General features: G+C 42.8%; 1 protein-coding gene across 1 annotated transcript; it reads right to left on the bottom strand.

Annotated features, from left to right (window-relative positions):
- Positions 1 to 426: 426 nt before the first annotated feature.
- Positions 427 to 6,457, bottom strand: LOC308411609 (uncharacterized protein). Its single transcript, XM_080905564.1, has 2 exons — positions 5,127 to 6,457; positions 427 to 4,811 (listed from the first exon to the last, which is right to left on the bottom strand). Exons 1-2 carry the CDS (start codon positions 5,206 to 5,208, stop codon positions 4,420 to 4,422), a joined length of 474 nt encoding a protein of 157 aa, XP_080761690.1. The 5' UTR covers positions 5,209 to 6,457; the 3' UTR covers positions 427 to 4,419.
- Positions 6,458 to 13,754: the final 7,297 nt, after the last annotated feature.

Raw genomic sequence — 13,754 nt, 5'->3', positions numbered from 1 at the left:
GCCCTCAACCGGACGTGACCGCTACCCCGGGTTGAGCCCCCCAAGGAAGATGCCTCCGGGGAACCCCCCGACGCCCTAAGCCTGTCCCTACCCCCTCACCAATCACAACAGTGAAGGCGGGACCAAACTATGACCCCCCCACCCCCACTAGGTGATGGAGCTGATAAAAGGGGCCCAGAGCAATTGATCTAATGTGGTGGCAGAGGCTGTGTCAAGACTAATGTAATCTAATAGATAATTTCTATATTGGTTAGAATTAAGATTATTTTTATTTTTCCAGTTCATGAGGACTGTTTTCTTGGCTATGCATAGGGCAGTGAAAACCATATGGGCGATATTCTTATCTGTAGTGACATTATCTAAGCTGCCCAACAAACACACTAAGGGGGAGGTTGGAATGTTACATTTCAGACATTTTGATAAGTCTTCACATATCTCGCGCCAAAACTTTTGCACTGGTGGACAGAACCAAAGAGCGTGGATGTAATTGTCTGGTGTATTGCCTTGACAGTGTGAGCAGTTGTTGGAAGATGTAAAGCCCATCTTGAACATCCGATGACCTGTATAGTGCACTCTATGAAGTATTTTGTATTGTATTAATTGCAGACTGTGATTTTTAATTAATTTAAAAGTTTTTAAGCAAATCTGAGACCAGAAGTTTTGGTCTAGGTTGACTGCTAAATCTGCTTCCCACTTTGCAGTAGGAAGGGATATTGATTCATCTAATTTAGAAAGTGTTCTGTATATTTTAGATAATAATTTGGGGGATTTAAGAGTAAGAAAATGTGCCGCACTTAGTGGTGTTTGTAATTCAACTTGACTGAGGTTAAATTTCTTTTTTACTATGGATTTAATTTGTTGATATTCTAAAAACCTTGTCTTGTTGATCCCATATTGTTCAACTAGTCTGTCAAATGGAATAAATTCTGTTCCCTCTAATATATGTTCTAAGTATTTAATTCCTTTACAACTCCATTCTGGGAAATTAATCATATTATTGTTTTGTAATATGTCAGGGTTATTCCAGATAGGTGTACGTTTGCATGGGATTAATGAAGACTCCGTTATTTTTAGAAACTCCCACCATGCTGTTAGAGAAAAGCTGATGTTGATACTTTTAAAGCATTCATGTCTTTTGATGTTTGAGCTAATAAATGGTAGGTCTGAAATCTCTAGATCCTTGCATAGTGCCTGTTCAACATCTAGCCAGGGCTCAACTAAGAAGGTATGTTTTGACCATTCTGAGATGAACTGAAGCCTGTTGGCTAAGAAGTATTGGTGAAAATTAGGCAGATCTAATCCTCCTCTATCCTTGGTTCTTTGTAGCGTTTTTAAGCTAATACGCGGGGGTTTATCTTTCCAAAGGAATTTGGAAATATATGAATCCAGAGATCTGAACCAATCTTGTGATGGTTTGTTAGGGATCATCAAAAATAAGTAATTTATTTTTGGCAAGATCATCATTTTTATAGTGGCGACCCTTCCCATGAGTGATATGGGTAAAGATTTCCATCTAGTCAGATCGCCTTCTACTTTCTTTAGAAGTGGGATGTGGTTTAGTTTAGTTAAGTCTGAAAGCTTAGGAGAGATATTAATACCTAAATATTTAATATTTCCGGATTGCAGTGGGGCAGAGGAAGAATTATGGAAGGAGCAGTTAATGGGGAGAACTGTAGATTTTGGCCAGTTAATTGAATAATCTGAAACTCTTGAAAACCAGTTTATTAAAGTAATTACCTCAGAGAGGTTGGTTTGTGTGTTTTGCAGAAAAAGCAACACATCATCCGCATAGAGACTGATTTTATGTTCTATGTTCTTACATTTTATGCCCTTAATTGTTGTAGCCTGTCTAAATGCTGCTGCTAGAGGTTCGATAAAAATTGCAAAAAGTGAGGGGGAGAGTGGGCATCCCTGTCTGGTGCCCCTCAGGAGACAGAAGCTGGAGGATGTCTGGTCATTTGTTCTGATACGAGCCGTTGGGGAATTGTATAATATTCTTATCCAGTTTATGAAAGAGTTTCCAAAACCAAATTTGTGTAAAGTTGCGAATAAAAATTTCCAATTAACTCTGTCAAATGCTTTTTCTGCATCTAGAGATAATATTATGGCTTCGATGTTTTTATCGTATGAGTAGTCTATTAAATTAAGTAATCTACGAGTGTTTGTTGAGGAGTGCCGACCTTTTATGAAACCAGTTTGGTCAGGATGAATTAAGAGGGGGGTCATTTTCTCTAATCTCTTTGAGAGAGCTTTGCAGATTATTTTAAGGTCTACATTTAAAAGAGAAATTGGACGATAGCTTGAGGGAAATAAAGGGTCTTTGCCTGGTTTTAGCAGGAGACTAATGTTGGCAGAATTCATATTTGGTGGTAGTCTGCCCTTTTCCTCGATTTCCTGCAACATGCTGTGGAATACTGGTGCCAAAATTGTCCAGAATTCTTTGTAGAATTCTGCAGGGAAGCCGTCTGGACCTGGAGCCTTATTATTGGGCATACTTATCAGGGCTTCCTGGAGTTCACTTGGCGTCAGTGGCGAATCCAGTTCCATTGCTTGACTGTCTAGTAATTTTGGAAGAGTTACATTGTCAAGAAACAGATCAATTTCATTTTTAGATGGGTTTATTTGTGGTGAGTATAAAGTTTCATAGAAATCCCTAAAAATGTTGTTTATTCTTCCAGGATCATATGTTGTGTTCCCCGATAAATCTTTAGCAGCACATATAGTTGTTTTTTCTTTCTTTATTTTTAGCTGGTTAGCTAGAAATCGACCTGATTTGTTACTGTGTTCAAAATTCTGCAAGCGAAGTCTTTGTATAAGGAATTGTGTTTTTTTATTAATAGTTTCATTTAATTCTAGTTTTGTTTTGCATATTTTGTTCAATGTTTCCTGATCTTGGTGGGACGCGTAGGCTTCTTCTAGTGATTTGATGTTTTTTTCTAATTCCTGAATATTTTTGTTTTCTTCTTTCTTTTTGTGTGATGAGAAAGAAATTATTTTACCTCTCATCACAGCTTTCCCTGCTTCCCATAGAACAGAAGCAGATATTCCGGGAGTGTCATTAAAGTCTAAATATGAAGTCCATTCCTTTTTAAAGTATTTAATAAAGTCTTCATCTTTAAGTAGTGATATATTAAATCTCCAGTTTTTACTTGGCGTAGTATTATTCTTGTGCATTAGTGTTAAAGATACAGGAGCATGATCGCTGACAGCTATAGGATGAATCTCAGTGTCTGAAATGTCACACAGCAGTGAGCTGCTGACCAAAAAATAATCCAGACGAGAGTAAGAGTGATGAACATGCGAGAAAAAAGTATATTCCTTACTGGTGGGGTGAAGAGAGCGCCATGCATCGCAAAGACCAAAGTCGTTCATATACTGTTTGATTATATTTGTGGACTGCCAATTACGCTGAGTTCCTGTTGTGTTGAGCCTATCCATTTCTTCATTTAGTCCAAGGTTGAGGTCACCGCCAAGAATGAGTGTGCAATCAAGGTGTTCAGAGAGTGCACTAAAAAAACCGTGGAAGAATGAGGGTTCATCAACATTTGGACCATATATACTAACAATACATAGTTTTTTGTTCAATATTGATAGTTTAATAATTAGAAATCTACCCTCTGGATCTATAACTGTATCGAGTACTGTAAAATTAACATTTTTATGTATTAAAATTGCTACTCCCCGTTGTCTAGAATTATAACCGGCTGCAAACACGTTAGGAAACTCAGGTGTTTTAAGTTCATTTAAACCTGTGACAGGTTTGTGAGTTTCTTGTAATAAAACAACATCTGCCTGTAGTTTTTTAAGCTGGTTAAATATTTTTAACCTCTTTCCTCTGGTGCCAGCTCCATTTACATTCCATGTGACAAACCTCAGCATGCCCTTAATTGTGCGTGTATGTTTAATGATGTATGCTGGGTGTTTCGTTTAGACAGGTGGAGAGAATATGGAAACATCCCTTGTTTGTAAATAGAAAGAGAAAAAGAAGTGTGGTGAGAGACTCCATAAGTCTGACTATGTGTGTGAATATTCACTAATATGAACAAGCGTGGCTTGCTTATGTGTCCTGCAAGTCTGTGCGTGCTGTGAGGCTGTTGTGAATGTGCTGCCGTTGAGCTGATGTGTTTGCGTGATCGTGTTGTGAAAATATGGAGAAATAGAGGGTGTTGTTTGTAGGTGAGTGGGGGAGTAGGTGACCACAGCAGTGAAAGACAAGAGAAAGAAAGAAACCACATGAACTGTGAGCGACAACAAAAAAAAGGAAACGAAACGGAAACATTCCAATTAAAGCAATGACGGAGGGTGACGGTGTTATATCTGCTATGACATCTTACTGATATTACTAGGTTAAACACATTTTAAAGGAGAAAGTGTGAATGAATAAGAAAAGAGTGTAGCGGGTTCTTATCTGGAGTGCAGTCAGTATAACCACGGTGTGGTGCCGGGGTCGCGGTACAGCTGTCCGTCCACGTAGAGCCGGTCCACAGCGATGACAGCACGGGAGCCTTTCTGGATAAAGCTACGTCGAACTGGGAACAGGACCTTGCGTCGTTCCAGGATCTCTTTGGGGAACTGGTCGTTCACGCTGAAGTCCGTTCCTTTCAGCTCTCTGCCGCGACTCTTCACCTGTTCCTTCTGTTTGAATTGACTGAATTTGGCCACAATAGGCCGTGGTCTCCCGGTCCGCGACCGCGCGCCCCCCAAGCGATGTACTCTATCGAAGTCGATGTTCTTTACGGTGTCCTCCGGCAGCTTCAGGTGGATTTTAATGAAGTTTTTCACCGTTGCCTCTGCGTCCTCTCCGGCAGTTTCTGGAATACCAGAAAACACAAGATTATCTCTCATGCTACGGGCTTGTAGATCGATAACGGACTCTTTTATTTTTTTATTTTCAATGTTTAGCTGGGTCACGTTATCGGTGAGAGATTTAACCGACTCCCGTAGCGTGGCATTTTCAGCGGCAAGCGTTTCCACCTGCCGCTGGCTGAATTCCAGGGATTCTCTCAGAGATTTAAATTCCCGGTGTAAAATCTCCACCAGGGACAGCCTCGCATCGAAACTGGACAATCGCTTGTCGATTGACTCCAGGATTTCTGCGATGTCTTTGCCGGCAGGCGATGTTGTACCGGGGGAGTCTGCCTGGCGACTTCTCTTCGATGACGGCGTCTCGATTTTGGCCGGGGAAGATGCACTCTGGGCCTTATGCATTACTAAATCTTGAAAACAGCGGTCGATGTAATCTTGGAGAGCGTCTAAACTCTCCCCGTTGTCCTCCAGGGTGTTAGAGATGATAAAACAGATGTTGTTAGTTATATGACAATTGATTAGTATATTTGGTAATACTGAAGCTTGGAAAACCTTTGTTAAACTCTATGCTACCATTTGCTTTTTCTCCGCCAAAATCTCCGGCGTCTGACGTCACCTACAACATCACTTCCGTCACTTACCTCACTTCCGTCCGTCACTTACCTTCACAATGGTGTGAACTGTGAATGATGGTGTTAAATGCCGAGCTGTAGTCGATGAAGAGCATCCTTGCATATGCATTCCCTTTCTCCAGGTGAGTGAGGGTGGTGTGCGTTGCCAGGGCGATGGCATCCTCTGTGGCTCTGTTTGTCCGATAGGCAAACTGAAGAGGGTCCAGTGTGTCAGGGAGGGAGGAGCAGATATGACCTTTGACCAGCCGCTCCAGGCACTTCATGATGACGGATGTCAGTGCAACAGGAAGGTAGTCATTCAGACAGGAGACCACTGATTTTTTGGGAACGGGAATGATGGTGGATGCTTTGAGGGACGTGGGGACCACTGACTGCCTCAGGGAGAGGTTGAAGATGTTGGTGAACACCTCTGCCAGCTCGTCTGCACGCACTCTGAGTAGCCGGCCTGGGATGCCGTCTGGTCCTGGAGCTTTGTGAGGATTTACCTTTTTAAAGGTCTATCACACAGCTTCTGTTTTCAGAGTTAGAGTTGCAGCCTCACTGACCTCCTGAGGGTAGAGGATCTGCTCTCTGTTGTCTGCATCAAAACGAGCATAGAAGTTGTTAAGCTCGTCTGCAAGAGATGCAGTGGGCTGAACACTGACTGTGTTGACCTTCTTGTAGTCAGTGATGCAGCGCAGTCCATTCCACAGTCGCCTGGTGTCAAAGCTGGACTCCATTTTGTCCCTGTAGTCCTTTCTGGCCTTTTTTATGGACTTTCGGAGGTCGTACCTGGCTGCTTTATATGCATCAGCATCCCCGGAGTTAAAGGCAGAGGTCCGCACTTTTAGCTTGGCGCGAACATCTTTATTTACCCAGGGTTTCTGATTTGGATATATGCGGACAGTGGTTTTTGTGATGGTATCATCCATGCACTTTCCAATAAATCCAATGACAGAGTCTGTGAGTTCATTGATGTTGCCATCAGCTGCATCCACAAATATCTGCCAGTCAGTTGTGTCAAAGCAGTCCTGCAGGACCTCCTCAGCCTCACTGTCCCATTTGTAAATAACCCTGGAAGCTGGTTTTTCCTGTTTCAGTCTTTGTCTGTATGCAGGCAGCAGCAGTATGGAACAATGGTCTGCCTTACCAAAAGCTGGGTGGGGGAGGGGTTTGTAGCACTCTTTGAATGGAGTGTAACAGTGGTCCAATGTTTGATCACATCTTGTGGGGAAGGAGATGTGCTGATAGTATTTGGGGAGAACCTTCTTCATGTTGGCTCTGTTGAAGTCTCCCAGCACAATAAAGGCAGCTTCTGGATTTTTGTTTTCAAGTCCAGTAATGATGTCATACAGTTTGTCCATAGCAGTAGCTTTATCAGCGTGTGGGGGAATGTAAACAGCTGAGAGGAGAACTGAGCTGAACTCCCTCGGGAGGTAAAAAGGCCTGACTTTAACGGTCAGCAGCTCGAGACTCTGAGAGCAGTAAGTTTTTAAGATACACACATCTCTAGCCCACAAGGATTAGAAGTTAGCAGGAAGTTAGCTCACTAGCTTCCATCTAAAGATAATATACCATGTTCTGGATGAGAGATTTCTGAAAACATGCAAACGTACAGCTCTGCTATCACTTAAATAAACCAACATAAATAAATACAGAAAGCTAAACAGCTGTGGGCAGCACGGTGGTTAGCACCGTTGCTGCACAGCAAGAAGGTCCTTAATTCGTTTTCACCATCAGGCCGGGGTCTTTCTGTGTGGAGTTTGCATGTTCTCCCCGTGTTTGCGTGGGTTCTCTCCGGGTACTCTGGCTTCCTCCCACCGTCCAAAGACATGCAGCTTGTGGGGATAGGTTAATTGATTAATACAAATTGCCCATAGGTGTGGATCTGTGAGTGAATGTGAGCGCGAATGGTTGTCTGTCTCTATGTGTTAGTGTAACGGAGCGGAAGGCTGGTTTTACTTCCACAGTGGGTTTTGTGTGAAGGAAGAAAATCTTCCTCCAACCGGATTGAGCAGTGGAGCCACCAAGGGAAAGCACACATTAAAAACTGTATAGTTAAAATATAATTTATTATATTTAATTAAAACAACCCTGGCCAAGGGGTAACACAATAAAAATCAATAAAACACAACATTAAAAGTCCAGTGGCATCCACCACGGTATAAGAGTCACAAAGAGCTAAGAAATCCAGCGAAGTGGTGTAAAAGGGAAACCCAGCGGAGTCCTCGCCTTCCTCCCCGCATTCCGCGTCCTGGTACGCTGAAGAAAGGGAGGGAGCGGCAGTCACTATTCTTTTCAGGCAGTTTTCATTCGTAAAAAGGGGATAAGTTGAAGACTTACCCCGGGTGGGCAGAGCTCTCAACTCCGCCCGCCGCTTCTTTAAAACTGCAAATCGGCACCAGCTGTCTCGCCGCCTCTGCTCTCCCGCAGTGCACAAGCTGGGCTCTTGTTACTACTGCCGTCCGACTGTTCGCTCCGCGTCCCTAGTCGCTGGTGCTGTATCCTCTCCCCGGAACGCCAAGCACCAACCGGTCTTATGTGTCACTCTTTTCGTGTCGCTCTCAAACCTCATGTCAGGCCTCATGTCCCACGCCATGTGTCACGCCTCTGTGACTTCACCCTGAAGCCTCACGTCAGGCCTCATCTCCTAAGCCTCCGTGTCACTCCAGGCTCTCGTGGGTTCCCGTGACACTCATGGGTGCCTTCATGCTTCGGTCCTCTCTTGCCTCTCGGTCGAACTCCTTCCTGTGGTCTGTCAGGCCCTCTTATTGGCCTCTCTGGGATCTCTCGCAGGTGTGATCAGTTTATTATCAGGTAGGGGCGGAGTCTTTCCAGGACAAGTCACCAAATAAATACCATTAAAACATGCAGTAAAACTCATAAAAATAACCCAATGTACAATATTAAAACATTAAAAAGATAAAACACAACAAAAACATGCACAGTAAAAAAAACTTGGATAACTTGTCCCTTTCCACCCCGTGACATTAGCCCTGCAACAGACTGGCGACCTGTCCAGGGTCAACCCCACCTCTCGCCCTATGACAGCTGGGATAGGCTCCAGCACCCCCTGCGACCCTGAAAAGGATAAGCAGAAGCGAATGGATGGATAATCAGCTGTGACGTTTGTAGGGTTACTGAAGTTGGACTAGCTGGTATATAATGATGTGCTACGTGATCACTGTCATGGACCGCCGGGGCGGACCGTGTGGAGTGAGTAGAGGACCCAAGAGCAAACAGAGGTGAGGACACAAAACTGGACTTAACAAAAGGCGAGCCTTTATTTAGGGCCAAAAACTCATGGAAAAAAACAACCAAGTAATTGAGGGAAGACCTGAACATAGACTGGGAAACTATGACTCTACTGAGATTTAGACTATGACTAAACAAAATACAAACTATGGCTGGGAAACTATGACGAGGGGTAGGGGAGATAACACAGACGACGCGACACTGAACACAGCAAGACTGAGGACTAAATACACACATGAGGTGATCAGGGGAAGTGGAGACACATGAGGGGGAACAGCTGATACACATGAACCTAATGACAGGACAGGGAGAGTGAAAACTACATATACTGACATTGAATACAGACTTTCAAAGTAAAACAGGAAACATGGAGACTAGACATGAACCAAACATAACCACACAGACATGACGCATGAACCAGGGAGACTTAGTACAGGGGGAGATGACATAAACAACTAAGAAACAGGACTACACAGTAATCTAGAAATTAACTAGGTGAACTAAGCTAAGGCACAAATAAATACAAAAGATGCATAAACTCAAACACTGGGTCGCTCGACCCAGGACCATGACAATCACTAGCAAACATAAACACAGTGAAGATGCCACTACATGGGAATAGAGCAGCTGTGAGAGAGTTCAACATTAATGAATCAATGGTACAGAAGGGGAGGAAGCAAGAAGCAAGAAGAATGAGTTGAGTAAAGTTTGACTGACTGACTGTTTTGTTTCCCTTGTAGAGCAAAATTTAGTATTTTGGTATAGACCACCCAAAATGTGATGTCCACATATGTGGACAGCATGTCCTAGGAGGTTAATAAGCCTTGATGAAAGCAGACCCATTCATCGACGGTGCTGCTTATGGTCAGAAAAATATGGTAATAAAATCCTAAACAAGATGTCTTGATGCATACTCAGTCATGCAGGTAAGTAGATCCCAAAAGGTTGATTGTGTTCATCTGAACGCAGCATTTTCAGTGGGAGAAAAGTTTCATAACTCTTCCAAGTGACTTCTTCAGTCTCAGGTGACTAGGGATGGGTATTGATAAGATTTTCACGATTCCGATTCTATTTTCAATTCTGTTTAACGTTTCGATTCTTTATCGATTCTTTTTAAAAAAGGAGAATACTAAGGTCGATTATCTTAGAACTTTGTTTTATATCTTCTCTTTGAACAAGATATAAATTTAGGAGTAACATGGCCTTGCAAACCCAGCAGTGAGATCTTAAGAGATCCACAGCCTACGGCTCTTCAATGGGGTGTCACAGGGTCCCCAGGAAAAAAAATTGTAAATGTAAAATAATAAAATAAATATTCTTCTGTAGCAATAACAAAGTATAACATAAATTATTCTGTAGCAATTACACCAGAACATCCAGTAATGTCCCTGCCTACAATTAAACACATTCACTTATCGAAAATCAGGGGGACATCTGCTGTGGCAAATGGGTTCAAGCCTTTTACCACAAACTTAGTCACTGCTCGGTGACATTCGTCTATCCTGGCCTGAAAGGAGACGCTACCGGTAGACTGCAGCGAGAACTGCCAGCATCTGAGCCAGCCAGACTCTGTCTCTCTCATCATGGTCACTAAATGCACAGTAATGGCAGGTTTTGTAATAAGGCAGATCGCGCTAACATAATATGCACTGTTAGTTGATTATTTACCTGCCACATTAACAGGAGAAGACGTGCAAACGTTACCGCTGCTGCTGTTGAGATTCACGAGTCCGGAGCGGAATTAAAAACACGACATTCATTTAAGGTCATCACATGTTTTGTGAGCAAATGCTTTTGCATATTCGTAGTGTTTCCTCCAATAAATGAAATATCTACTTTGCAAGTATTGCAAGTTGCCCTCTTGTCATCCGTTCTCGTAAAGTATAATCAAACTTTTGAGCGTTTGAGCCGCCATCTTTCCTGTCAGGTACATGACGCTCCGCAACGTGGTGACGTCATTCGGGGCGACTGGAATCGATAAGGGAATCGTTTGCAAAAATGGCAAACAATTCCAAGTAATTGAAACAGTGGGAACCGGTTCTCAGCAAGAACCGGGTTTCGATACCCATCTCTACAGGTGACTGCAGGTTTCTCCAACCTTATAAACAGTACATTTGCATAATGACTGAGACTACCATTACTGAATAAGCAATGGGCTCTAAGGTCAGTTCCTTGATCATTAATGTCCAAATTGTCATGACTATTGATCAACAACCACTGATCAAAGCCCACTGGTTAATGGCCATGAGTACAATTCCCAGAGAGTTGGGGAATGGCTGCAATCACAGCATTGTAAGATAGTGAAAGATGTACTGTTAGGCCCCCTCCTGGAGTGGATAATCAAGGAGGGCATTTACCTGAAAACATTTACTGTTACATTTCCCCATATCAGGAGCTGAAATAGTTGAATTGAATAGATGAGCTGAATAGATGAATTTAGCAGAAGTACAAGATATTTGAAGATATGCAACCATCAATACTCACCTGTGATTCTCCAGTTTTCATTGAAAAGAAAAGGCAACTTGGGTGGTTATGTCCTCTCAATTTTACAGTGTCACTGTCAAGGTTATTATCGTTAACGAAAACTAACGAAATAACGAAAACTAGAAGTGAAAAAACATTTTCGTTAACGGAAATAAAAATAAAAACAAAAAAGGAAAACTAACTAAAACTGTAATGAGTGTTCACAAAACTAACTAAAATTAACTGAATTTATAGCAAAAATGTGTTTAGTTTTCATTGATGTGTGCGTGTCATACAATAGTCAAAGGTGAAAATGAAGTTTAGTTTCCAGATTTATTTCTTGCTGTGTCTCATTATGCCAGCAGGTGGCAGTACGTTAGTCGAGTCGTCTGTGTTGCTGCTCCGTCCACGCGCAGAATCATGTCAGGAAAAGTCGGGAGGAAGCGCCAGAGTCCAATTTGGGATTACTTTGAATATGACTGTGTTTTGGATAAAGCAAGTGTCTTGTAGTGGAAAGAGACAAATTATGAGGGACATTTCTAAAGGGAAAAAAATCCCACAAACCTTAAAGTGCACTTGAAAAGTGCACTTCCAGACCATCTCCAAGGCAAGCTTTCCCAGATGAATGTGCCTGATCCCATCTGCCGGTGGATCACTGACTTCCTGACGGACAGGAAGCAGCATGTGAGGCTGGGAAAGAATGTCTCGGACTCCCGGACCATCAGCACCGGCTCCCCTCAGGGCTGTGCTCTTTCTCCTCTGCTCTTCTCCCTGTACACCAACTGCTGCATCTCCACCCACCAGTCTGTCAAGCTAATCAAGTTTGCAGATGACACCACCGTTATTGGACTCATCTCGGACGGGGATGAGTCTGCCTACAGGAGGGAGGTTGAACGTCTGGTGTCCTGGTGCAGCCACAACAACCTGGTGCTGAATGCCCAGAAGACAGTGGAGATTATTGTGGACTTCAGGAAGCACACAGCCCCACTCCCCCCCATCATCCTGTCTGACACCCCCATCACCTCTGTGGACTCATTCCGCTTCCTGGGTACCACCATCACCCAGGACCTGAAGTGGGAGCCCACCATCACCTCCGTCATTAAGAAAGCCCAGCAGAGGATGTACTTGCTGAGGCAGCTGAAGAAATTCAACCTGACAACACGGACGATGATGCAGTTCTACACTGCAATCATCGAGTCCATCCTCACCTCCTCCATCACCGTGTGGTACGCTGGAGCCACTATCAGGGACAAACAGAGACTGCAGCGTGTTGTGCGCTCTGCTGAGAAGGTGATTGGCTGCAGACTCCCATCTCTGCAGGACCTGTACACCTCCAGGACACTGGGGCGTGCAGCTCGGATCTCAGCTGACCCTTCTCACCCTGGACACAGTCTGTTTGACCTGCTCCCCTCAGGCAGGAGGCTCCAGTCCATTCGCACCTGAACCTCTCGCCATAAGAACAGTTTCTTCCCCTCTGCTGTTGGACACATGAACAATAACCGTATGACTGTTCCCACCACTAACACATGACCCTACGCTGTGTTCACTGAATCATTCCATGTTTGGCACTGATCACCACCTGAACTCATGTATATATATCTACCTACTTAGCACTTTTAATTCTTATTCTTATTTTTATTTTCATGTCTATTTAAGCGTAATTTATGACAGTATTTATAACAGTATGTTTGCACTGAAGCACGGCAGCAATTTCCTAATGTTGTAAACCTGCTCAACATTTGGCAATAAAACCCTTTCTGATTCTGATTCTGAAAAGCTCACACAAGAAGGCTAACCTAGCTTACCTTGAGAAGGTAAGGGAGCACACTCAACCCTCATCCCCAGAAACACACGCTAACCCTAGGCAAGGCAGCGTGATGCACCCCAAGACAACAGGACTGGGATATCTACATAACTGTGTGAGTCAATTGCCTTCAAAAAATTTATCAATTCACTTGAACCAAAATTTTGAACACCTGGTGCTGCAAGAGTTAATAGTCTCATTGGGGCCAAGATATACATTTTATAGTTGTCTGGTATCAATGGTTGTTCATCTGTCTTTATTTATTTATTTATTTATTTATTTATTTATTTATTTAAAGAACCCATAGGTGGGAATGTGAGTTGTCTGTCTCTGCGTGTTAGTCCTGCGACAGACAGGCGACCTGTCCAGGGTGCAGGGTATGGTAGCTGGAATAGCAACATACCCAAGCATAAGCAGAAGAGCATGACTGATATGATGAAACTGGGATTTTGTTACACTTAATTATTGCAAACACAACTAAAACTATAACTGAAACTAATCAAAACTAAACTGAAACTAAGGATTTTCAAAAAAAATAAAAACTAAACTAAACTAGCAAACAATTGGTAAAAACGAATTAAAACTGATATAAAATCGAAAATCTGAAGTCAAAACTAAATAAAAATAAAAACTAATGAAAATTGCAAAACTATTAAAACCCTGGTCACTGTACATCTGGAAGCATAGCAATCACACTGCCAACCAGCACTCTTATTTCCTGTTTCTCTTCACTGCTAAACAGGGGCAATGACCTGTTTTCAAAATAGACATGTCTTCTTCTTATCTGATCAGTTAGTACTCAGAAGCTATCAGGT

Source organism: Rhamphochromis sp. 'chilingali' (assembly GCF_963969265.1).
Source record: "Rhamphochromis sp. 'chilingali' genome assembly, chromosome: 1".
NCBI lineage: Eukaryota > Metazoa > Chordata > Actinopteri > Cichliformes > Cichlidae > Rhamphochromis > Rhamphochromis sp. 'chilingali'.
The sequence above is the reverse complement of the archived record's forward strand: the minus strand, read 5'-3'. Positions and strand labels throughout refer to the sequence as shown.

Coding starts and splice junctions, on each gene's coding strand:
- LOC308411609 (XM_080905564.1), bottom strand. CDS start 5,208: ATGCATAAGGCCCAGAGTGCATCTTCCCCGGCCAAAATCGAGACGCCG. Junction 4,812..5,126: donor TCGCCAGGCAGACTCCCCCG/GTACAACATCGC, acceptor CTGGTATTCCAG/AAACTGCCGGAGAGGACGCA.